The sequence below is a fragment of the Delphinapterus leucas genome, chromosome 15 (assembly GCF_059928025.1).
Source record: "Delphinapterus leucas isolate spDelLeu-1000000601 "Yukka" chromosome 15, BTC_Dleu_Yukka2, whole genome shotgun sequence".
Classification (NCBI taxonomy): domain Eukaryota; kingdom Metazoa; phylum Chordata; class Mammalia; order Artiodactyla; family Monodontidae; genus Delphinapterus; species Delphinapterus leucas.
Window position 1 is genome coordinate 28,243,919 of NC_143143.1, and position 25,836 is coordinate 28,269,754.

The 25,836-nt window shown below is 44.1% G+C and overlaps 1 protein-coding gene across 1 annotated transcript in view; it reads right to left on the reverse strand.

Annotated features, from left to right (window-relative positions):
* The window catches only part of SNX29 (sorting nexin 29), a 549,073-nt gene that overhangs the window by 489,334 nt on the left and 33,903 nt on the right, over nt 1–25,836 (reverse strand). Inside the window, exons 4-5 of the mRNA XM_089896147.1 lie at nt 16,011–16,135; nt 15,870–15,935 (exon numbers count right to left, since the gene is read on the reverse strand). Of these exons, the coding sequence (XP_089752273.1) occupies nt 15,870–15,935; nt 16,011–16,135 (191 nt within the window). The remainder of the gene's footprint in view (nt 1–15,869; nt 15,936–16,010; nt 16,136–25,836) is intronic.

The window sequence follows — 25,836 nt, forward strand, 5'->3', positions numbered from 1 at the left end:
CACGGGGCCTTTGGCAAAGCTTCTAACAGGCCTCAACTTTAATCGATGCCAAGAATTCAAGAATGCATACTTTGAGGGCAAAACCCCTGGCGCGAATTCTACTTCAGGCATTGCGTGACCTTCGGCAACATAGTTTGTCCTTCATTTTCCTCATCTGTAAAATGGGGAGAACTACCTGCCCTTGAGGTTTGCTAAGAGGGAAAAAAAAATGAGACAATAAAGCATGATATGAAGTGCTTAGAGCCAAGGCAGGCAAACGGCATCCCTTTCCCTTTCTTCTGGCAGCTGCACCCCTCTTTCCTAGGGGAACCGTGTTCCATTTGGTTCCCTGTGAAGTTGCTTTTAGCACTACCAAACTCTCCCTCCCACAGGGGTGGGCAGGTAACCCAAGCTGGTCAACCACCTGGCCACAGCAGGGCGGGCGCCTCAACTTGCCTCACTCAGCACCCCCTCATCCTGGTCCTGTTTGATATTTTGTGGGACTTTTGCGTGACCTTTGCGTGATGGATTTTTTTCTGTATTAACTTTGATTTTTTTTAAATATTGCATGAAAATATTATTTATCTTGATTGCTGAGCTTTTGGTGTTCCCTTAAATTCTGTGGCTGAAGTGAGTGCTTCACTGGCCTCACCCTGGACCATGGGGCCCTCCCCACAACTTCTGCCTGAAATGCTAGAAGAGAAGCCTTGTCTGCCTCCAGAACTGAAGTCAGCAAACAAAGGCCCAAGGGCCAAATTCAGCAACCCCACCCCTCTTTTTGTAAATAAAGTTTTTGTGTTTTTTTAAATTTATTTTTGGCTGTGTTGGGTCTTCGTTGCTGCACGGCCTTTCTCTAGTTGGGGCGAGTGGGGGCTTCTCATGGTGGTGGCTTCTCTTGTTGTGGAGCACGGGCTCTAGGCACGCGGGCTTCAGCTGTGTGGCACACAGGCTCAGCAGTTGTGGCTCGCGGGCTCTAGAGCGCAGGCTCAGTCGTTGTGGCGCACGGGCTTAGTTGCTCTGTGGCACGTGGGATCTTCCCGGACCAGGGCTAGAACCCGTGTCCCCTGCATTGCCAGGCAGATTCTTAACCACTGTGCCACCAGGGAAGCCCTGTAAATAAAGTTTTACTGGAACACAGTCACGTCCATTTGTTTACAAGTCACCTGTGGCTGCTTTCCTGCTACAAAGGCAGAGCTGGGACGTTGCTACAGAAACTTATGGCCCACAAAGCCTAAAATACTTACTATCTGATCCCTTAAAGAAGTTTGCCAACTGCCGTTCTAGAAGTAGGAACTATAACTGTCGTGTAAATCTGGCACTTCCTGGGTCCATTTCCCCTATCAGGTAGAGTGGCCACCTGGGAAAGATGCCAACCCACAGAGAAGCGGAACTGGGAGAGACCAAGGGACAGATGTAGGGGATGCTACTCCACTGGACCCAGCTCAACCCCTAGTTTTCTTGGGTACTTCAGTCAGTAAGTGCCCTTTGGCTGTCACCTGCAACCAGAAGAAGCCTAATGCAGGGAGCTAGGGCAGGTTCTTCAACCAACTGACAGTCATTTCGGGGGCCGAGAACATGGCAGGCCCTGAGCAATGCATGCACACATTCAACGGGTGATGGCATCTCTCAAAAATAAACACACATACAAAAGCACTGCTCAACAATAAACAGAAAACCCAACTACAAGGAGCTAGGCTCCTTGTAAACAAAGAAAGGCTTATTTTTCTTAATTACTTAGTCTGGAGGTAGACAGCTGGTTCAAAGGCTCTGTCATGGGCAGAATCTCTAACCTCTACCCTCGCTGTCCCTGAGGACTGTCAACACTCTGGGTCTCACATTCACAATTGGAGCAGAAGAAAGAGGTTAAGATACAAGTCAGTTCTTGGGAATTCCATGGTTGTCCAGCGGTTAGGACTGCGCACTTCCACTGCAGGGTACACAGGTTCGATCCCTGGTCGGGGAACTAAGATCCCGCATGCTACAGTGCAGTCAAAAATAAATAAATAATTAAAAAAAAAAAAATAAAGCCAGCTCTATCACTCCCTTTTTTCAGGTAAGGATAAGTTACCCCAGAAAAGCACAAGGGAGTGGAAAACATGTCAAGACTGGCTAAATCACTCATGAGCCATGACCTAGAGAAGGACATCCCACAGCCGCAAGCAAAATCAGGGTTCTGTTAAGCCAAAGAAGAAAAGGGGAAAGGATTCTAGGCAGGAAGCTAACAGAATCAGCCATACGTCGTATCAACCATTCCAGGAACAAAAGGCAAAACCAAGTGCTTCCATATTCCAGCCTGAGACCTGGGCGAGCAGAGGTGCCCCCAAATCCCAGTCACACCCCAATCTGCATGAGCCCGACTACAAGAAACAAACGCAGTGGCAAAGCAGAGTTTCCAATGAGGGGCTGCGGCTCTGTCACGTGGCCATCTCCCAACCAGCTACAAGACGCCTCCTGGAACTAGAACACAGGGGCTGTGCTTTAACCGTGAAGAACACATAATTAAGACTTGTACGAAGTATGTAAACTTAGGACTTTTTATTTTTCGCTTTCTTCAATTGCAGTAAAACATACATAATAAAATTTACCACTTTAACCATTTTTCAGTGTCTAATTCAGCGACATGAAGTACATTCACAAGGTCGTGCAACTATCACCACTATCCATTTCCAGAAATTTTTCATCATCCCAAACAGAAAGTTCATACCCATTAAACACTAATCCCCCCCATCCTCCCCTCCCACACCCCCTGGTAACCTCTGTTCCACATATGTTCTGTCTCTACAAATTTGACTATTCTAGATTCTACGTATAAGAGGAATCACACAACACGTGACCTTTTGTGACTGGCTAATTTCACTTAGCATGTTTTTAAGGTTCATCCATGTTATAGTAGGTAAAAGTACTTCATTTCTCTTTATGGCTGAATAATATTCCATGATATATAGTATATACCACACTTTGTTATCCATGCATCTGCTGATAGACATTTGAGTTGTTTCTACCTTCTGGTTCTTGTGAATAATGCTGCTATGAATATTTGTGTGCAAGTATCTGAGTCCCTGCTTTCAATTTTTTTAGGTATGCATCTAAGAGTGGAATTGCTGGATCGTTTGGTAATTCCATGTTTAACTTTTTGAAAAACCATCAAATTATTTTCCACAGCAGCTGTATCATTTTACTTTTTTTTTAGTAAAGATGGAATTGTCTTTATTTCTTTGCAACTGAAATTAATTCTGCTATTAAATTTCCTTCCAGTTAGTTTTTAAACTCCCTTCACTCAGAAAAAAACTAAAACTTGCCAGTTAAAGGTAACTTAGCCACTTCCAGTTTTTTTTTAATTGTAGTAAAATTCACTTAATATAAAATTCACCATTTTAAACTGTACAATTCAGAACTTGATACATTTTTTTAAATATTTATTTATTTAGCTGCATTGGGTCTTAGTTGTGGCACACAGGATCTTCGTTGCCGCTTGCAGGATGTTTAGTTGCAGCATGCAGGATCTTTTAGTTGTGGCATGTGGGATGTAGTTCCCCAACTAGGGATCGAACCTGTGCCCCCTGCATTGGGAGCGTGGAGTCTTAGCCACTGGACCACCAGCGAAGTCCCAGAACATGATACATTTTTAAAGAATGAATATAGATCCATTTTGCTGTACACCTGAAACTAAAGCAGCATTGTAAATCAACTATACCCCAATAAAAATTTTTTAAAAAAAGAATGAATAAATGTACCATGATCTGAGATGCTGGATTGCTTTGGAAGACTTCAGTAGATTTAAACTTAAACACCCCTACTGACTCTACAGAACAAGTGCCAATTATCTTGGTAGAGGTGAAAGGAGATCACAAAAATAAAGCAAGAAAAGGAGGATATATTACCACTTACTGCCCGGACGCGACTGGGCTCCCCACTACCTCTCCACTTCACCTCGTCCCACTCTCCCTGCCACTCACCCTGCAACAGCCTCACTGGTCTCCTGGCCGCTCCTCCAACCAGCCAAGTCTGCTGGTTGGAGGGCCCACCCAGTCATGAGAACAGAAACCACACCAGCTAGGCCACTGAAGGAATTTCAAACAGGACATCTGTTACAGAGCTTTTGGAAGAGCCAGAAAGCCAAACAGGAGATAATGAGGGCACCCAGAGATAACTGACGTCAGAAAGCTAATCCACCCCTAAAGCCAGAGGAACAAAAGGTGTTCCCAGGCGGTGTAACCAGGGTTGCGGGCAACAGCTGGACTGTGGCAGAGGCACCTAGGAGGAAAGTGGGGGGATGAGGAAGGCCTGACCGGCAGCCACAGGGGACCTCCAAGGACCATGAAGGAAGCACAGCCATGGCTAGAGATGTCCCCTGAAGCAGGGCTGAGAGGGAGAAATATTCCAGCTCCCTTCTTCCTCTCACCTGCTGACCGTATCACCACCTCCCACTGAAATGATGGGCAAGGGGACCCGGGAAATAGAGTTTGCAGGGCAAGGGCAGGGAGTCAACTTGAGAGCAAACAAGAGACTGACTGCTACACGCTTTTGAACCTGTTGAACCGCCTGGGATTCCTTCCCGCAATAACAGGATGGCTAATTCCTTCGCTTCCTTAGGTCTCTATTCAAATGTCCCCATGAAGAGGTGTCTCTGACCACTCTACAGAGAAGAGGAAAAGCTCCACCGTGGTAGACTGCTAGCTGCTCATCCAAATCTATCCTCTCTTCCACCTGAATCTGCAGACTGACTACACATCCCAGCCTGCTCTGCAGGGGCCAGGTGACTCTCAGGTGCCACTACTCCCTGGCATCCTTCACCAGCCCGATTCACTCATCTCTGTCAGCTGTCTGGCCCCTGTGATCATCTGAAGGCTGAGTTCCCAGCTCTAACACCTCAACAGAGCACACCTGGCCTTCACCCACGTGACACAAGGGCCTATGGTACCTCCTTTATGAACAAGTGGGAACTTTCTCCACCACTTCTAAAACCTGTGCCCTGTTTCCTTTTAGGGGTGTACTCCATCCTCTGCGCAAGAGCCATTTTCATGCTGACAGAAGCGAAGCAAAGTATCCATGACACCAACAGGCTGGATAATAACTCAAAACTGACAACTCCGAAGCCAGGTCTGAGTCTTAATTTACAGGACATCAAGATTAAATACCTGGGACTTTCCTGGTGGCGCAGTGGTTAAGAATCCGCCTGCCAATGCAGGGGACATGGGTGCAAGCCAAGCCCTGGTCCGGGAAGATCCCACATGCCGTGGAGCAACTAAGCCCGTGTGTCACAACTACTGAGCCTGCGCTCTAGAGCCTGTGCACCACAACTACTACTGAAGCCCACGCACCAAGAGCCTCTGCTCTGCAACAAAGACAAGCCACCGCAATGAGAAACACTTGCACCGAACAAAGAGTAGCTCCTGCTCACCTCAGCTAGAGAAAGCCCACACACAGCAACAACAACAAAAAAACCAACGCAGCCAAAAATAAATTCATTCATTCATTAAAAAAAAAAAAAGATTAAATACCTCTGAAACAGCCAGAGGTCCCCTTCGGCCAAGAGGCATCAGTCTGGCTACAACAAATCCTAATACCCTGGGACAGTTTCATCCCCCTTAATAAATGGCCACTGGCCCAAGCCCTCAGCCACTCGAGCAGTCAAGAACCTCCCAGGACCCTATGGACATTGCCCAAATCCAGTGACTCACGGGTTAACACCTCGCCCGTGGGGGACAGCGCTCTGGCCCTGGCTCCCTCCCTAAGATCAGCACTTCCCCACCAGCTGCTGAACATTTTTATCGCCACCCTGGACATCTTCTCTGCCCCTTTGGCAGACATCCTCCCAACTCTCTTTCACCAGGACTAGCTGATTTTCAAGTTAGCGAATTCAACAGAGAAACACAAAGAGGGAACTGAAAACATGATAGGGATGGGAGGGTGAGGGAGTGGACTTCCCCTCATGATCAAAAGCATGGGCCTGGGGTTCTCCTGGCACATGCAGCTTCCTCTGCAATCAATTTTCTACAGAAATGAAACTGTTACCCAAGGTACCCCAGTGAAGCAAAATATAAATTCCAATTTCAGTTAAATGCAATCAACCACTTTCAAAAATCCCCCCTGAGGATCAAGGAAGTAGGTTTCTCTAATTTTACAGTTGGGGCTATATTAATACTAATACCACCTGCTTTCAACTGTGAGGATGTACAGACGGAAGGGGGCGGGGTTTGGCATCCCAGGAGAACGAGCAGCATGACCTGACATCTGGGTCCTCAAGTCATTATTCTGAATGTAGTTGCAGGCTCCTTGCAATACACTGGAGCTACAAATGTGAGCAAGGATGGACCCAGTCCCTGACCACCAAGAGAGGGAGACAAGAAAACGGTGGTGCCACACAGAGGTCTGGTGAGAAGAGGACTCAGGACCATTGCAGGGTGGGGGAGGGTCATCACCGATCGGAGGGGCACCATCCAGCTGAACTGGTAGGGAGCTCATGAAATGACTTTAGAGAGAAATCTGAAACTTCAAGAGACAATAGATCAAAACCAGGATGAGGGCTTCCCTGGTGGCACAGTGGTTGAGAGTCCGCCTGCCGATGCAGGGGACATGGGTTCGCGCCCCGGTCCAGAAAGATCCCACATGCTGCGGAGCAGCTGGGCCCGTGAGCCATGGCTGCCAAGCCTGCGCGTCCGGAACCTGTGCTCCGCAGCAGGAGAGGCCACAACAGTGAGAGGCCCGCGTACCGCAAAAAAACAAAACAAAACAAAACAAAAAAAACCAGGATGAGACACCACTTCACACCCATTTGAGTAGCTATTATCAAAAACACAAAAAATTACAAGTGTTGGTGAGGATGTGGAGAAATTGGAACCCCTGTGCATTGCTGGTGGGAATTTAAAATGGAGCACCCCGGGCTTCCCTGGTGGTGCAGTGGTTAAGAATCCACCTGCCAATGCAGGGGACACGGGTTCGAGCCCTGGTCCGGGAAGATACCACATGCCGCGGAGCAACTAAGTCCGGGCGCCACAACTACCGAGCCTGCGCTCTAGAGCCTGCAAGCCACAACTACTGAACCCCGCGTGCCTAGAGCCTATGCTCGGCAACAAGAGAAGCCAGCGCAATGAGAAACCTGAGCACAGCAACGAAGAGTAGCCCCCACTCACCACAACTAGAGAAAGCCTGCGCACAGCAACAAAGACCCAACACAGCCGAAAATAAATAAATAAAATAAATAAATTTTTTTAAAATTAAAAATAAAATAAAATGGAGCACCCAGTACAGAAAACTATATGGTGGCTCTTCAAAGAATTAAACATAGAATTACTGTATGATCCAAAAATTCCACTTCTGAGTATGTAACCAGAAGAATTGAAAGCAGGGACTCGAACAGTTATTTGTACACCCATGTTCGTAGCCGCACTTTTCACAATAGCCAATAAGTGAAAGCAACCCAGGTGTCCATCGACAGATGAGTGGATAAACAAAGGTGGTCTATCCATACAATGGAATAGTATCCAACCTTAAAAAGGATGCATGAAACTTGAAGAAATTATGCTAAATGAAATAAGCCAAATACAAGAGGACAAATATTGTATGATTCTACTTATGTGAAGTACCTAAAGTAATCAAATTCATAGAGACATAAAGCAGAGTGGTGGTTGTCAGGGGCTAGTGGGAGGAGAAAATGGGGCGTTATTATTTAATGGGGGCAGGGTTTCTATTTGGGAAGATGAAAAGGTTCTGGAGATGGATGGTGTGATGGTTGTACAATGTGAATGTACTGTTATGCCTTTGAACTGTACATTTAAAAATGGTTAAAATGGTCATTTTTATGTTATGTATACTTTATGACAATTTTTAAAAGAGAGGGAGAAAAAAATAGAAGTTTGAGCGGTTGTGGGGGAAGGAGGAGGAGGAGGCTGAGAGGAAGCCCGAGGCTGTTCAGGGGACCTGGGTGAAGGGCAGAGCCATTCACTAAGCAAGGAACACAGGAGCAAACATGGGGGTGCGATAGGAATGAGAATTCAGTCATGCAGACCTTGACAGGCCAGTGGTACATCCAAATAGCGACACTCAAGAGGAAGACCAGGAGTGATCTGTGGGAGGTGTAACTAAGAGTAATCGACACACAGATAGCAATTTTCACCGAGGAATTCAGACAGTATGTGTAGAAACAGGAGTCAACAACAGAATCTGAGGATAAATAATATTTAATGTTTGAGGGTGTAGAAGGGATATGCCAGGAAGGATCTGCAAAGAAGTAGAAAGTATACCCAGAGGTTGTGACATTACAGAAGAGAGGGAGAGACAAAGTGTCAAGGTCAGAGGTGCCAAAAGGCTGCTGAACAGATAAGGAAAGTTACAGTTAAATTTTACAAGACAGGCACCTCAATAATAAATGTGCCTCTGGTATGTTCTGAATCATGCCTATCACCTTGTAACAGACTGCCGACACATAACCTGATGATGATATTTTAGTGATTAACAAGAACATCAAACTCCAAGGTTATGCCATTGAAATGCCACTTCTATAATCGGAATGTGTCCCCTCAAAATTCATCTCTTGAAATTCTAATCCACAAAGATGATAGTATTAGTAGTTGGGGCCTTTGGGTGGACCCTTAGGTGATGAGGGTGGAGCCCTCATGAACGGGATTAGTGCCCTGATAAAAGAGGCTCCTTCCACCACATGAAGACACAGCAAGAAGGCACAGGCTATGAACCAGGAAAAGGAAATACTCTGGAGTGATCCTGGTTTCAGGTACCTCGGGAATCATGAAATATAGTACTATGCACATTGGATGATGCCCTTCCTTCCAACCAAAAGGTATTTATTGAACATATTTTTACTGAAGAACCCATATACTTCTAGACACTATGCTAGGAGCTAGAAAGTCAGGAGGCCAGACAGTCTCAGTCACAACTCTGCCTAAAAGCAGCCCTAGACACTAAGTAGATGAATGTTTGTGGCTGTGTTCCAATAAAACTTTATTTACAAAACAGGTGGTAGGACATAGTTTGCTGAGCTCTGCTCTGAGTGCTCCTAACTTACTCAATACTTGCGGCTTGGACTTCCCTGGTGGTCCAGTGGGTAAGACTCCATGCTCCCAATGCAGGGGGCCCGGGTTCGATCCTTGGTTGGGGAACTAGATCCTGCATGCATGTCGCAACTAAGAGTCTTCATGCCACAACTAAAGATCCCACATGCCACAACTAAGAAGTCCGCATGCCACAACTAAGAGTCCACATGAAGCAACTAAGACCAGGCACAGCCCAAATAAATAAATAATAAAATGCTGCTTAATTTACTCATGAGTTCAAATAGGGGAAGGGGGTCACGATCTTTCAGAGAGCCCTCTTTCTGGAAACAATATGCCATTATAAATAAAAGTAGGAGCTTCAGAATCACAATCATGTAGGCCTGCCTGAGTAGAAATCCCAGCTCTGCCACTTTTTAACTCTGGAACATTAAGGAAATTATTTCATTTCTTTGAGCCTCATTTTCTTCACCTGTAAAATGGGAACACTGTCACTGACTATGCATAATCATTTTAGCAGTAAAGTGGAACAATGGGCATGAATGGTCTAACGAATCCCCTGGGTCACAAGAGCCGCTCAATATGAGTCACTAGCAAACACTAAGAAAGCCAAACCTGTGGTTCACTGAAAAGAGCAGAAAACACCCAAGTGTCATTTCCAAGATGAATGTGCTAATCACATTGTTCCTCCCATTTCTGGAGCATAGGTCTCTTTTTTTTTTTTTAAGTTGTCTTGCTTTTCTCTATTGTTTAAGTTAGGATGATTTTGGATGCAAGTAAAAAGAAATCCAACTCAAAATGCCTTAAAATATCAGGGAACTAATTATCTCACATAACATTAAGTCCAGAGGTAGGGCAGTTCCAGAGTTGGTTAATTCAGTAGCTCAGTGACATTATCAGGGTCCAAGTACTTTCCATCTTTCTGAGCTGCCATCCTGAATGTACCGGCTTTCATCTTCAGACTTGGTCCCCCCTCATGGTCACAACATCACTGCCATAGCTCCAAATATCACAGTCTCACAAAACAACCGAAGGCCATAAAATAAGCCTTCTTGTGTCTCTGTTTAAACAGCAAGAAGCTTTCTCAGAAGCCCCTCAGCAGACCTTTCCTTTTGGTCAGAATTGCATCACATGTCTATTCCTAAACCAACTACTGGCAGGCTGGAAATTATTATGGCTGGCCTGATCTGATCCAGATTTACTCCTCCTGTGGCTAGCCTCAGGCCTGAAGCTCATGGCCACCCAGTATCAGAACAAAACCAGAGTTCTATTAGCAAGAAAGAAGGGACAGAACTGCTGGGTGGGGAATAACCAGTGTCGGCTGTAATGATTCACGCTACCTTGCATAACTGGAATGGAAAGGTTAAACAAACTGCAGGACAGGCTTGGAAAATGCAGGCTCCCACCTCACCACCGGCAAATCAACTGTCTGTGCAGATAAATCCAGTCACTTGTCAAAAGTCAGAGGAAACGGCTCTACCGGGCACAGTAGGCTCCCACTTCTGGGGTCTGAATTCTAAAGAAGACACACCAGGTGACCTTATTCTAAACTTCTCTGGGTCCTGCGTAACTCAACTAACTGGACGATCTATTCAAAGGGATTGCAGTTTGGGATGGACACTGCTTCCCATGCCCGCCAAGACGGCATAACTGCTGAGCTGGCAGCATAACTGCTCAGAATGATATTTTACCTTACCAACATTTCACAGGCCAGGGATGTTTGGGTAAAAACCTCCCAAGTCAAAAACAAAAAGAGGGGCTTCCCTGGTGGCACAGCGGTTGAGAGTCCGCCTGCCGATGCAGGGGACACAGGTTCGTGCCCTGGTCCGGGAAGATCCCACATGCCGCGGAGCGGCTAGGCCCGTGAGCCATGGCCGCTGAGCCTGCGCGTCCGGAGCCTGTGCTCCGCAGCGGGAGAGGCCACAACAGTGAGAGCCTGCGTAACACACACACAAAAAAAGAAACCTGAATACCAAGCTAAAATCAAAAACAAACAATACAAAACCACCTAACAGACAGCAAACTAGGGAGTGGGGGATCTATGTGGGTACTGATTAAAACCATCACAAAACTGAAGGAAAACTGCCTGCAAACTCCCTTTCCCAGGCTACAGTTGACCTCAGAAGGAAAAGGTGGTACCTGATTTATAGAAAAGTAACAGAAGATGGTCACGCACAGAGGGGGCACATCTGGCCACCGGAAAAGGCACAAGCTGAAAGCATCACCCCAAGGGTCCGCTGTCGGCTGTGAAAGATTAGCTTGAACCAGACCAACTCCCCCACGAAAAAAACAGCAACTGAAAATGCCAGCCTTTTTTTTTTTTTTTTAATTAAAGCAAAACTGAAGGACTAGGAGCTCTGCAAAGGCAAGAAAGACAGGAGGAACTCAGATCCCAAAGAGAAGGGAAGTCGACAGACATGACTCCTGTCTATAGGGCCTCATTTTGCCCTAAGGCTTTTCCCAACTACAGAGCTTCTCTGATGAGAAGTTAAGTGGAGCTTTCAGAATTCCCACAGGGTCTTTAAAAAAAAAAATTCGAGTTCGGGACCTGCAGATGAGGAAGGGCCCTGGAAAACACCTCAGGGATTCAGCTGTGTACTGGACTGAACAGTGCTCCCCAAAATTCGTGTCCACCTGGAACCCCAGAATGGGACTTTATTTGGGGAAAGCCTCTTTGCAGGTGTAATTTATTGAGATGAGGTCATACTGGACCTAATCTAACACGACTGGTGTCCTTCTAAGGAGAGGAGGGGACACAGAGAGACATGGACACAGAGGAAAGAAGGCCATGTGAAGAGAGGGGCCAAGACTAGAGGGATAAAGCTACAAGCCAAGGAATGGCAGGGACTGCTGACAAGCACCAGAAGCTAGGAACACAACCTCCCCTCAGAGCCTTCCAGAAGGAACCAACTCTGCCGACACCTAGATTTTGGACTCCTGGCCTCCAGACTGTGAAAAAGTAAATTTCTCTCTGTTGTTTTAAGCCACCCGGGGTGTGCAAATTTGCTATGGCAACTCCAGGAAACTGATAAAAGCTGGAAACCCCGAAGGACTACATCCTAGAAATACATCAGGCATCACAAATGCTAAAGGCCAGGTGTGAACTGGCTTGATCCCTTGACTGGATTAAACTGATCTCCCTCTACCCTAACTGTCTGGAAGCAACAGTAAATCCTCTCTGAAAAAAGATACCATCATTCCAAACTTCAAATTATCTCTACGATTCTTCATACACAACATCTGGCATTCAGTCGAAAATACCAGATACATGCGAAGACAAGAATGTATTCAAAATCCAGACAAAAACAAGAAATAAGGGACTTTTGGCTATAGGCCAGTGAGAAGGTTAACAAATCCTCTCCCCAAAAAGCAACTATAAAACTGAACAAAATTGATAAAAACAACGGTTTTAGCACTCTAGAAACTGGCTTCAAAGGCTTACAACTTGAGAGGTGTTTACCCTTGAAAACTGCTGAATTTCCCATTAGAACAGTGGGAACAATAATGACAGTACAACAATAAATGGCAACCGACATTCTGTCTCAAGTGTCAGGGGCGATAGGGAGGGGTGGAGACTGTGGTGACCTGGAGTACTTTTGCCCCATCTACAAAGGGCAGGGGTGCTGGGCTCCAAACAAAGTCAACAGTAAATGTAGGCCCAGAGTCACAGATCCTCAAGTTTAAGAAAATCTAGAAATCCATATTTCAACATAAAATCTCATAATTTTTAAATGTTGGCAACTTTAAAAAAAAGTTTTTTTAATACGCTGTGCAAGGGCACCAGTTTCCAAACTCAGTCCTACAGGCTCCCTAACCGCAGACAACCAAATGCAGTCATGCCCCTGGCAGACTCTCAGTATTATCTACTGTATTGTGATTTTCAACAATGTCATTTTTTTCAGTCATTACTCTGAAGTTCAGCTTTTCTCTCTTCATCTAGAAACAGAGCTAATGAAACAGGCTTGTGGATTAATTCACCGTTATTCATTCTCTCCTGTCACTTTCAATTCAGTTCACTGAGTTAGAGTGGTCTACAGAGGGGCAATAATGGGCATCAGGCCTGCTGCCAGGGGAGGTGGGGAGCGGGGAAGGGCCAGGAACTTCTTGACATCAGTCTGACCTGGGTTGGAATCCTCAGCTCTGCCCATTTACCAGCCATGGGAACTTGGGCCACGTATTAACTTACTTGAGGCTCAGCGTCATCATCTGAAAAGTAAAGACACCATCACCTACGCTGGAATGTTATTGGCATGTTAACATCACGCACCAGCTCGGGCAGCCCAGTACCAAGGCCCCAAGCCCCCACCACAACCCTGCGAGGCGGAGCCCGTTATCACCCTTAGTTTACACACGAGGAAACAGAAGCTCAGAGAGGAGGTGTCCCAGAGAGCTCATGTGTGACAAGTTGCTGAGCGGAGATTTCAACCCTGCCGTCCGATTGCTAAGCTACATAGAGGGCCCAGCCCAGCAGCCAGCAGAGACAAGGGAGCAGAGCAACGCTCATTCCCATCGGATCCTTCTCTTCAGACTTCATTTTATTCATTCTGCATGGCAAGGTCATTCCAATGGCTTTAAGAACAACCGTAAGAAGTCATTGATCTTATCTTTTCCAACTCTGAGCAGCTGAAGAAACACCTGCCCCCTCTCTCGTGAGGTTTTTAATCAAACATTCAAGGGCAGGAAAGAGGTTTTAATCAGCCAAGGACCATCCTACACCCGTGAATGGTTAATTAACGCTGCCAACAATGATGACACAAGCCCTTGGCAACTACTCCAGAGCTAAGCTAGTTTGGTCTTTCCTTTGCTTCTAATTGGCCAGGAGGCTTCCCAGCACACCCTCCTCGACAAAAACAAAGCCAGAGACTGCTCATCAGTCTCTTCAGGATGCAAGTGTAGAAATCATGCTAAGATGCAGGGAGACAGCAAGAAGGTGAAGGCTGGCGATGTCCTGCGAACGTGTAGGTGCTTCTGTGATTATCAGGGCCAAGTAACAAAAACATAAGAATTCTAGACTGGAAGGGAATAGGTAGAGCCATTCTTCATGGTTAAAAGGTCAGAGCCTCGGGCTTCCCTGGTGGCGCAGTGGTTGAGAGTCCGCCTGCCGATATAGGGGACACGGGTTCGTGCCCCGGTCCGGGAAGATCCCACATGCCGTGGAGCGGCTGGGCCCGTGAGCCATGGCCGCTGGGCCTGCGCGTCCGGAGCCTGTGCTCCGCAACGGGAGAGGCCACAACAGTGAGAGGCCCACGTACTGCAAAAAAAAAAAAAAAAAAGGTCAGAGCCTCAAGAGGGGGTGAGGTGGAGAAAGAGATTAAAAGTTTAAAGGGTATTTGGAAGAAGAGGGTAGCTGGTTAAACATTTATTGGGGGGGCGGGTCTATGAACTGAAGCAGGTGCTTCACATGAGAGTCTCACTGAAGCCTCCTGACAGCCTGGCAGGGAGACCAGATGCTCTGCCTTTACAGGTGCAAACAATGAAGGCACAGAGGGGCATTTTCGCAGGGTCATGCCAGACTTACCCTCAGAGTCTGACTCCAAAGCCAGGGTTGCCTCTGCCATGCCCAGGAGCTGCCCAGAGCCTGGTGGTCTATTCCACACCAGTTCCTCTGAGGTAGCTGCCCCACAGACAGGTAAGAAGGAAATGAGAAGAAACACAAGGGCCCAGCAAGCCAAGGAGGACTCTCGGAAAAGCCATGTCCTCAAACAGCCATCAACCAGCCCTACGGCATCCCCACACAGAGGCTCAGGGAAGCATCCTGTACATAAAATGCCACCGAGATGACTGAGGCTGACATCCAAGGTGGCCAAGGCAGCTGGCTGTGGTTTCTACGAGGACTGAGGCCCTTGACACCGGCTCTTCTCTGAACTGGCCCCCTATGTCCCTGACTTTTAAGGAAGGGACTCGGGAACACAGAAGAGAAATCAACGATGACAGGAATCCCTCTTGCAGCCATCCCCTGACCCCAACAGGACCCACATTCATTTCTGAAAATGAGCAACCAGTGAGATGAACAGGGATGAAAGATCTGCTGAAGGGGTGAGAGAAAAGGGAAAGGAGACACGCCAACATGAGAGGGAAAGGCAAAGGGTTCGCTTCAGTGGGCAGAGAATTTCCACAAACACCTCTACCAAACACGGTGAGCACTGATTTTCTGCTGTGAAAGGAGGTGAACTAGCAAAAGGTGACACATTTTACTCAGCAGTGACAGTGACACTGATATCACGGTAACAAGAAGGATTTGGGAATTCAGGGCGGCAGCCACAAGCAGGGTCTGAAAGAACCTGCTCTTTTAAATGTGCGAGTGGGGTGGAACACAGGATGTTGTTTATATGACATGACACACTTCAAAGTTCAGATCCAAATCAAACCGCTTCAAACAAATCACATCTGTACCATAGAGAAGAGAGATGAAGGTCCCCACCACTCACAGGGCTACTGTGTGAACTGAGCGAGTTAATTTATATAAAAGACTAGCAAAGTGCTAGGCTAGCACTAAGTACCCATGAGTGTTGAATTATTAGTAGTAGCATTATCCCTGTCATCAGAGACACAGCAGCACAGGACAAGGGAAATGCTGTGACAATTTTAAAATGGACGGCAGCAGAACTATAAGCTCAGAGACCTGCCTGGTTTCTGCTGCTGTTATTGAAGACAGATTTAATTATGAAATGCCGTGCTATCCTTGTGCATAAAGTTAGAACAGATTATTAGTTTCACAGCAATTGCCACACCATGTCGGTGAGATAAGCACCTTAGCTGCAGGTCCCCCAAGCCCCTCGGAGACCACAACACATGGCTCTGAGAATTCTGCACAAAGGCTGACTTCATTTAAATTAAGAAACCAGACAACACCCTAACTGACTGCAAGTAAGACATCCTTACCACGGATTTCTGCACCACCACGTGCCACTGGCCCCCACCAGTCCCGCACGATGATTGCCTTGCCCGCTATTAAAAAATAAACAAAAATTAAAAGAACAAGAGAAAGGAACATCCTCCGGGATGCATCAGGCCGAGCAGTACCTGTTTCTGTTTTGCTGGAGAAGCCTGCTGCCTGTTTGATCGCGGCTGCTGTTAGTGCTAATCCTCGACTCCTCTTCAAGCCATGCTGCAGGACGGCCTCAAACTGGGCACACAGACAGGTTACCCTGCGAGAGAACCAATGATTCATCAATCCACCCTGTGAAGGCAGAGAAACAACAGGGCGGCCCTGGCATCTCCAGGGAGCTAGTGAGGGTACACACTAGACACCTGGATTTACAGACAGGTAACTGACATGTAACTGACTCCACACCAATCTCCATTCATGTTCATTTCACATAACTTAGGGAAGCCCCGCACAGTCTAGCCAAGTTCATCAGACTGGTGAAAGCACAGTAACAATTCACAAAAAACAAGGGGAAATGGAACTGGTGCCAGCCAGCAGGGGTAAAGAAAAAAAAAAAAAGCCAATTTAAAAACAAATCAGTTCTGTGTGGGGAGGGGTTGGGTGTTAATTGTATCCAATTCACAAGTTTCAACTCTCATTCATATCATGTCCTTTATGAAACAAGATTATCTCTTAAGAGAGTGAATTCACCAGCCTGCCAAATTGGAAACACTGTGTAATTTCACGGCCTGTTACATACCCTAAAAAATAATATGAATTCTGATTCCTGTCCTTTATTTTGTTGTACGAGATTACATTGTGAAGTCAGATCCAGAGTTGATGGAATTGTCAATTAAGTTACAATTACTGTGCATTTAACTGAATTGATTTATCAGTAACCAAAGAAATGGGAGATTCAGGAACATGTTCACAGAGAGATGAGGTCACAGCAACTACACTCGATTCTTAACAATCCTCACAGGGACCCTGGGCCCCCAGCCCAATTGGGTCTGTGGACTTCAGAGACCCTTCCAATCATTCATGCAACAAATGTTAAGAAATCCTGAACTTCTCCTATGTGCCAGGCACTGTTCTAGGCTCTGAGGATATGAAGGTGGGAGTGAGACAGAAAAGGTCTCTGCCTCACCACATTTCCATGGTTCTAGCAGGGGAAGATACACAAACAAATAAGCTAACCAGACCATATCAGTTGATGAGACCTTTGAAGAAAATAAAACAGGATGAGGTGGTAGGTGGAGCCAGGGCAAGAACAGGCTTAGATTCTGTGGCCCGAATGGAGGTAACCTTATGACCTGGATATGACAAGAGGCAGCAGGCTGGGCAGACAGACCCAGTGCAAAGACCCTGCGGCCACCACCATCTGGCTCATCCTTGCGTAACTGCAGGCATTTCCTGCTCCACCCAGCCCCACACCTGTAGTTATAATACTACAAGTGTCTATCACTCTGTGGGTGGTAAAACATCTTCACATCCATGATCTCACTAGCTCCTCCCATCAACATTATGATATGGTTGAGGCAGGTATTATTATCTCCATTTTACACGTCAAGAAACTGAGGCTTAGAGACATTTAAGAGACAGTACCTAGTAAGTACATAATTGGCAGCAACATGGGTACTCCAGCCCTACCCACCCCCATGCTGATCCAAGGTAGTTTCCACTACACCCCATGCCACCAAGACAAACATGCTTTATTCTAAGACAAAAGTCAACTCCCTCCCATATGCCACCTTTACTCAAGTCTTCTGTCTACACCAGAAAATGCTAACCCAGCATCAGCAAATACACAGCACACGAATATTTATCCTCTAGTCTGTGCCCATCACAGACATCACTAATCCATCCCAGAATTCTAGGCTACTACTGCCAATGATCAAAGTTAGCCCTCCAGGAGTTTGGGGGAGAATGGATACATGTATACGTATGGCTGAGTCACTTTGCTGTGCACCTGAAACTATCACATTGTTAATCGGTTATACCCCAATATAAAATTAAAACTTTTTAAAAAAAAGTTCGTCCTCCACAGGAAGGAGCCCTACCTGGCATCCCAAACTGAACTTGTCCTCAACTACACTATTTGGTTTCCAACTCCTACCTTGTCCTCCTGGCTCCCCTGCACCTAGCTCACTCAGTGCCTGGAACACAGTGTGTGCTCCGTAAATACTTTTTCAGTGGATAGGTAAAAAGGTGATTAACCTTGAACCCTGGGTCCCAGAATACTCCCTCACATTGATACAACCCTTTTTGCTGTGGCAGATGTCACTCTTAAATATTAGATGTGCATATGCTAGTCTCTCTGCATATCCACACAGGCACACACCTGAGGGCTCCCTGAAAGCTGGGACACCCACCAAAACTATCTAAATCCCACAGGAACCAAAAGCAAGGCATAGCAAAACGGAGCCTGACCAGGGCCCTGTTTCAGGGTGGGGTGGGGAGGAGGGCAAAAACCTTGGTCTGTGTTTAGAGTTCTCCATAATAAACCACATCTTTAAATCATCTGCAGATACAATGATTAACCCAACAATCCCCGTCGGTTTGTTGGGCTCCAGTGCACAAGGCAGTAACTGCCCCACCAACTCTATAATAACATCTGGCCCCTAAGGGGAATGGGTGAACAACACAAACCCAGTCCCCAAGGTTTGCTTACATCAGCAGCATTACCTTCCAGATGCACATATATCACAATCAACCCAACACAGCAGAAAACCCAGGTGGGCGTTAGTCCTATAATTAGTTTATTATGATGCCTGCCTTGCTGAAGGTCATTCTACTTAACACCCTCTCCATGTCCCCTTTTCACCTCCCCATTTGACCTGAGCTTATATTTACAGGTCATTCAAGACTTAGCTCAAGGGTCCCCTCCTCCAGGAAGCCTTCCTGAGTGCTTCCTCATGCTGAGCTTCCTTCTGCTGCAGCACTTGGTCAACCTCTGTTAATAATCTGCTTTCCACAGCTGTCTCCTCTTGCTAACTTGAGTTTCCAGAGAGCAAGGATCACGCCTCATTCATCTTAGTGGCGACAGCACCTAGCACAATGCCTGCCATCTGTGGTATATGTGACCAATATGGTCCCTCCCCTCGAAGAAATCAGAACATGGACTTTATGTATACATAGGTGAGAGATGCATCTCAGGAGATCTTGTATAATCTGGAATCCAAATCCAGGTCAGTTAAGACTAGGGAACCAAGGGACTTCCCTGGTGGTCCAGTGGGTAGGACTCTGTGCTCCCAATGCAGGGGGTCCAGGTTCAATCCCTGGTCAGGGAACTAGATCCCACATGCATGCCACAACTAGGGGTCCACATGCTGCAACTAAGAAGTCCACATGCCGCAACTAAAAGATCCTGCATGCTGCAACTAAGACCTGGTGCTGCCAAAATTAATTAATTAATAATAATAATAAATAAATTTTTTTTTGAAAAGACTAGGGAACCAAGGAGAACACACTGGTCCAACTACATGAATCTAAGCCCTTCAGCTTGTAGTGGGCACGCTCTGGGCACTGATTTATAATCATGTCACCTGAAGATTTTCCATTTCTTCTCACCTTGACTCAGGCATATGATACTTTCTGCAGAAATGAAAGGGGCACCTGCTTTCATGGAGCTCATTATTTTCTCAGCTCAGTCTCTCCTGTTTCCCAGAATGCTCTCTGCTGAGTGCTCTCTGACACGCGGCAGGGGAGGGGAGGCAGTGGGAGGATTGCCTGCCTCCACGTCATTTTCTCACATCTAACTTCTACTATCAGTTAATGAATTGGCCATGTTCTTAATTTAAGCAGGGCACTTAACAGTGAATGTTTTAATTTTTTTAAAAAGCACCAGCCAAGAAAATCACTTCAAGTTTTTATGCATATAGCTGTTTACCAGATGAATGGATAAATAAAATGTGGTATATCGATACAATGGACTACTATTCAGCAATAAAAAGGCATAAAGTACTGACACAAGGATGAGCCTTGAAAATATCATGCTAAGGGAAAGACGTCACACCCAAAAGCCATATGTTGTATGATTCCATGAAATGTCGAGAAAAGGTAAATACATAGAAACTACAAGTAGATTAGTGTCGCCTAAGGCTGAAATCAGGAATTAACTGTAAATTGGCACAAGGGAACTCTTTGGGGCAATGAAAATGTTCTGAACCTGAACTGTGGTGATGGTTACATAACTCTATAAATTTACTTTTAAAAAAATCACTGCATTGTACATGTACAAGGAGTAGATTTTTATGGTAAGTAAATTAGACTTCAGTTAAGCTGTTTTAAAAAAACCTGCCCTCAAGGTGCCCGGTAAAAGCTTGCTGAAGGAGTTAACGAGTGGAAAATGAAATAACCTCCTCCTGCTGACTTTAAAACTGTCTCACCGCGGCCGGCACAGCTGGATATTGCACGAGCTTAACTGGTTTGCTGCTAAAATTCTGCAAGCACTGGTTTTCCTCAGCTGTGTCCTAAATTTCAAGACCGCTTAACCTGCCACATTAATCTATAATAAGAATCCTAAGAATCCTGTACTTTTTTATGGCAAATGTTAGACATTTATGGCAAACATGAGACAGAAAGGATCAGCAATGAAAGCTGCATTTTAAGAGCTGCATCAAATTAACCTCCTAACAGCATAATTTCAAATTGATCCTTTCACTACATTACAGCTTTACTAGAACCTTATGGTGAAAAGTACAATCATGAAAATGGATTGGATCATCCTCGTGTGGAAAGCTCCAATGTCACCTAGAACGGAGTCGACTGTACCCATAAAAACGGGCCATTAACAGCATTAGCCATACCTCAGATTTAAGACAGTACAATCATCAACTACAGCAAGGCCATCACATGACAGTCATTTGAAATGGGCCATGCCCTACATTTATGTGTTATAAATTTCAGAAAGGTTCACATCCTTTAACCGCTGAATTCTACTGGCAGAAATCAATCCTCAGTTGTAATCTACAAGTCAGATAAAGATTTAAGAATGAAAATATTCAAAACATTATTTACAACTGTGGAAAGTTAAAAACACAAAGATTTGACACTTGGGGAATTGGTTAAATGATAATACAAAATAATTGATAATTACTATCAAATAATTATCAAAATAAATGATAATACAAAATCGAATGCCATTTAGCCCTTATTTACCAAGAGCTTATAATGATAAGCCAACAGGTTTATCACATAAAATGAAAAATAAGCAGGGTACAAAACTGTATATTAAGTATGTTTTCAACTATGCTAAAAAAAACACAAAAAAATCTGAAGGGGATTATGTGAAAAATTAAGAGCAACTTGGTAAAATAATTACTGTTGATGTCTTTCTTGCCTCTATGCTTTTCTTACTTAGCTTTTTTTTCTAAAACAAGCATTTAAAAAGTATTCATGTCTCAAGAACCAGAAATATTGCCACCTTGAGCTAAAAAGAATGAAAAAATATGGCATCAGAGTTATGGTGAGAGGGCTTCCCTGGTGGTGCAGTGGTCGAGAGTCCGCCTGCCAATGCAGGGGACACGGGTTCGTGCCCCAGTCCGGGAAGATCCCACATGCCGCAGAGCGGCTAGGCCCATGAGCCATGGCCGCTGAGCCTGCGCGTCCGGAGCCTGTGCTCTGCAGCGGCAGAGGCCACAACAGTGAGAGGCCCGCGTACCACAAAAAAAAAAAAAAAAAAAAAAAGGGAAAGAAAAAGTTATGGTGAGAAAAAAAACATGCAACTATTAAAATGCTTACTGGAAACTTGAAATGGCATTTTTTTTTTTAAAGCTTGATTATAATGTTAAGTAAAAAAAAGCTATCTACAAAAAGATATAAAAAAGTTTCTAACCCACAAATTTAAAATATTGCAATAAAAGAAACTGTAACATTAAAAGTTGATTTTTTTTTAAGTCAACAAAATGGTGGAGGCAAACTACATTCACAACAGTAACAACAGTAAAATAAATCATATTTTTAATAAGAAAGACACGTCCTATATGAAGAAAAACATAATATTCTTAAAAGGTGTAAAGCTCAAAATAAATAGAAATATTGTTTTCCTAAATGGGAAGATTTATTAAAATAAAAATGTTAATTCTTCCCAAATTAATGTATATATTTAATACAATTCCAATACTAATCACAGGAAGGACTTGGCCTAGTGTGGTTTTGGGTACAGAGATAAACAAATTGATGAAGCAGTATAGAGAATCGCCCTCCAAAAGTCCAAATGAATATGGAAATATTTTATATATAATAATGGTAGCACTTCAACTCAAGATAGGCAAGAATGGGCTATTTAACCAGTGGCACTGCCCCAAGTGGTTATAGGGCTGAAAGAAAATAAAAATAAACTTCTGTCTCAAACCATCACAGAGCTAAATTCCAGATGGGTTAAGATCAAAAATATAAGTAGAGAAAAAATGATAGAGAAAAATACAGAAGAACCTCAGGACAGTATACTCTCAAAGCAAAATTTTAAAGATTCATAGAATTAACCACATAAAATGTTTAAATTTCAACACGGCAAAAGATATAAATATGGTAAAACAATAAATGATAGACTGGAGAAAATATTTACAGCACACAACTGAAAAAAAATGAAGGGCCATAGTACACGAAGAGCTTCCACAAATGGACAAAAAAAAGACATGCAACTCAAAAAATTAAAAGACTATTACTAAAGAAGGTGAACCAACAAACCATGAAGGGAGGAAATACAGTTGGCCAATAAACATAGGAAAAGATATTCAGTCTCACTAGTGACCAGGAAAGTGTCACAGATACTAAGATATCAACTTAGGACTATCAATTTCAAACCAGTCACAGACCTAGCAAGAGTGCATGTAAATGGGTACTGCTGATTGGAATATAAACGTGAATTCCTACATCCTTCTGCAAAGAGACCAGGCAGAACAATTTTTTTAAATGCCTGTACCCTTTGACCCAGCAATCCTACGTCTAGGAATTTATCCTATAAAAATAAAAGCACTACTAATTAGAAAATGAGCAAAAACCATGAACAGATATTTCACCAGAGGATACACACGTATAAGAACAGGAAAATACATTCAACATCATTAGCCATTGGGGAAATGCACATTAATGCTACAGTGAGATATGTCTACACACCTATAGGGATGGCCAAAATAGAAAATCATGAGAGTACTAAATGCTGACAAGAATGCAGAGAAACTGGATCACTCACACGTTGCTGGTGGGAATGTAAATGGTACAGCCAGTCTGGAAAACAGTTGGCAGTTTCTTACAAAACTAAATATGCAAATTATCATACAACCCAGCAATTGTACTCTTGAGTACTTATCTCAGAGAAATGAAAACTTATGTTCACACAAGCAACCTGTACATAAATGTTTATAGCAGCATTATTTCCAGTAGCCCAAAACTGAAAACAACACAGATGTCCTTCAATGAATAAACAGATTGTGGTACATCCAGACCACGGAATACTACTCAGCAATAAAAAGAAACACGCTACGGATACATACAACAATCTGGATGACTCTCAAGGAAATTACCCTGAGTGAAAAAAAAAAAAAGCCAATCCCAAAACTTACACGCTGTATGATTCCATTTACATAACATTCTTGGAATGACGAAATTATAGAAATGGAGAACAGATTGGTAGTTGCCAGGAGTTAGGGATGGGGAGGGAGGGGACAGGAGGGAGGTGGGCATAGTTATAAAAAAGCAACAGGAGGAACCCTGTGGTGATGAAACCATTCTGTATCTTGACTGTGGTGGGGGACACATGAACCTACAGAGTGATAAAACTGCACAGAACTGAACACACACACACACAAATAAGTATAAGTAAAACTAGCGAAATTTGAAATGCTGGCCTAGAATTTTACAAGATGTGACCACTGGGGAAAACTGGGTAAAGGGTAAATGGGATCTTTCTACATTATTTCTTACAACTGCATGTGAATCTATAATTATCTCAAAATTAAAAGTTGAAATAGGGCTTCCCTGGTGGCACAGTGGTTAAGAATCCACCTGCTAATGCAGGGGACATGGGTTCGAGCCCTGGGCCAGGAAGATCCCACATACCACAGAGCAACTAAGCCCGTGTGCCACAACTACTGAGCCTGCACTCTACAGCCTGCGAGCCACAACTACTGAGCCCACGTGTTACAACTACTGAAGCCTGCGCACCTAGAGCCCATGCTCCACAGCAAGAGAAGCCACCGCAGTGAGAAGCCCACGCACTGCAACAAAGACCCAACACAGCCAAAAATAAATAAAATAAATTTATTTTTTTTTAAGTTGAAATAAACAATTAGATATAAAAGCATTAGTAGGCAAAGACATACATATACACAAATATTTTTATTGCGGCATTGTTATAAGAGTAAAAGCAGAAACAAAACTAGACACAACCTGAACGTCCATTAACAGGAAAACAGTAAATAAGTTACAGCACCTCCACACTACAAAATATTATGTAGAAATTTTAAAAGAATGAGATGCCAAACCTAAACAACCTAGAAGCACCTTTCTTCCCCACATTTTAAGGTCTCGGAAATCCAAGTGTGCCTCATAATTGATGAAATTATCCAATTAAAACTGGCACTAGCTTTTCTTTCTTAATTACACATAAAGAAGCCATGGATGGTAGGCTGCACCATTATGTTACCTAGGGACCTGAAACAATGTCCATAATACATGGCCAAGTTATTTTATAAAAAAAAAAAAAGCAAGTTACAGTGTAATATAAATGGTATGATTCCCATTTGAAGGAGGAGGGAGAGAAAGAGGAAGAGCACTGGGCTTCCATAAGCCTGTCCTCTCAATTATTTGCATCATCTACCATCAGGTGGGTAGACTTAAGCATCCTTGAAAATTCAGGCAAACTCATCTAAAGCAAGGATAATGAGGGCTGGGGTTAAGGCTGGGCTCCTCCTCTTCAGCGTGACGGCACCAGAGTACAAGCCTCTCTCCCACTCCTTGCTGTGCCGGGGGTGCTGGGACCAGTGCATCAGATCAGCGCAGGGCTCTCAATTAGTCCTCCGTGCTTTGGCCTAGAGCACCCTCTCTCTGTGCTAAGTAAATGGAACGAAAGTAAATTGCAGCCCAGAGATAATGAGCCAAAAAGATCTCTGAGAAAGGTGGCATCCACCTAGAAGAAACCAAAATTGGTTTTAGTTTTATCTCAGAAACCCTGCAAAGATAAATTCCAGACGGATCAAAGGCTTAACTGTACACATTAAAAATCCTGTAAGTAAATGTAAAAGACCACATGCATACTCTAACATTGAGAAAGATCTTAAAACACTGAAAACACAGAAACTGGTAGGTTGGTATATGGAATCAGTAAAAAGACATTTAACCATGTAAAACTTTTTAAATGTAATATTGCAATAGATACTATTACCTGTGCCTACAAAGATAATGGACAGATTTGAAAAAAAATATTTGCAACGCAGAAAACAGATGAAAGGTTAATTAATTACTATAATATACAAAGAGCTCTCACAAATTGACAAGGGGACAAATAATCCAACAAGAAATTAGGACAAACAATATGAAGCAGCTTTGCACAAGAGAGCAAAGCCAAATAGCTCACAAATATTAGGAAAAAAACAACTGAAATTCACTAGCAATCAACATGCAAATTAAAATGACAGTGAGCCACCACTTTTCAACCATCAGACTGACAAAACTTCAAAACAACACTCAAAACTATTATTAGGAAGGAAGAAAAGGGTAGTTTCATGCACTGCCAGTAGAAATTTTTAGAAAGATACCTGACCACAACTATTAAAAATAAACACATTCTCTTTGGCCCAACAACCCAACCTGGAAATCTCTGCCAAACAAAATCCTTAGTACATAAGAAAACATGCTCAAGGATGTCTGTTGTTTCACTGTCCATAGTAGTAAAAATTGGAAACAAAGTCAGTATTACTTCATAGGCAATTGTTGGTATATCTGCATCATGCAATATAATGCAGGCTTTTAAAAAGAATT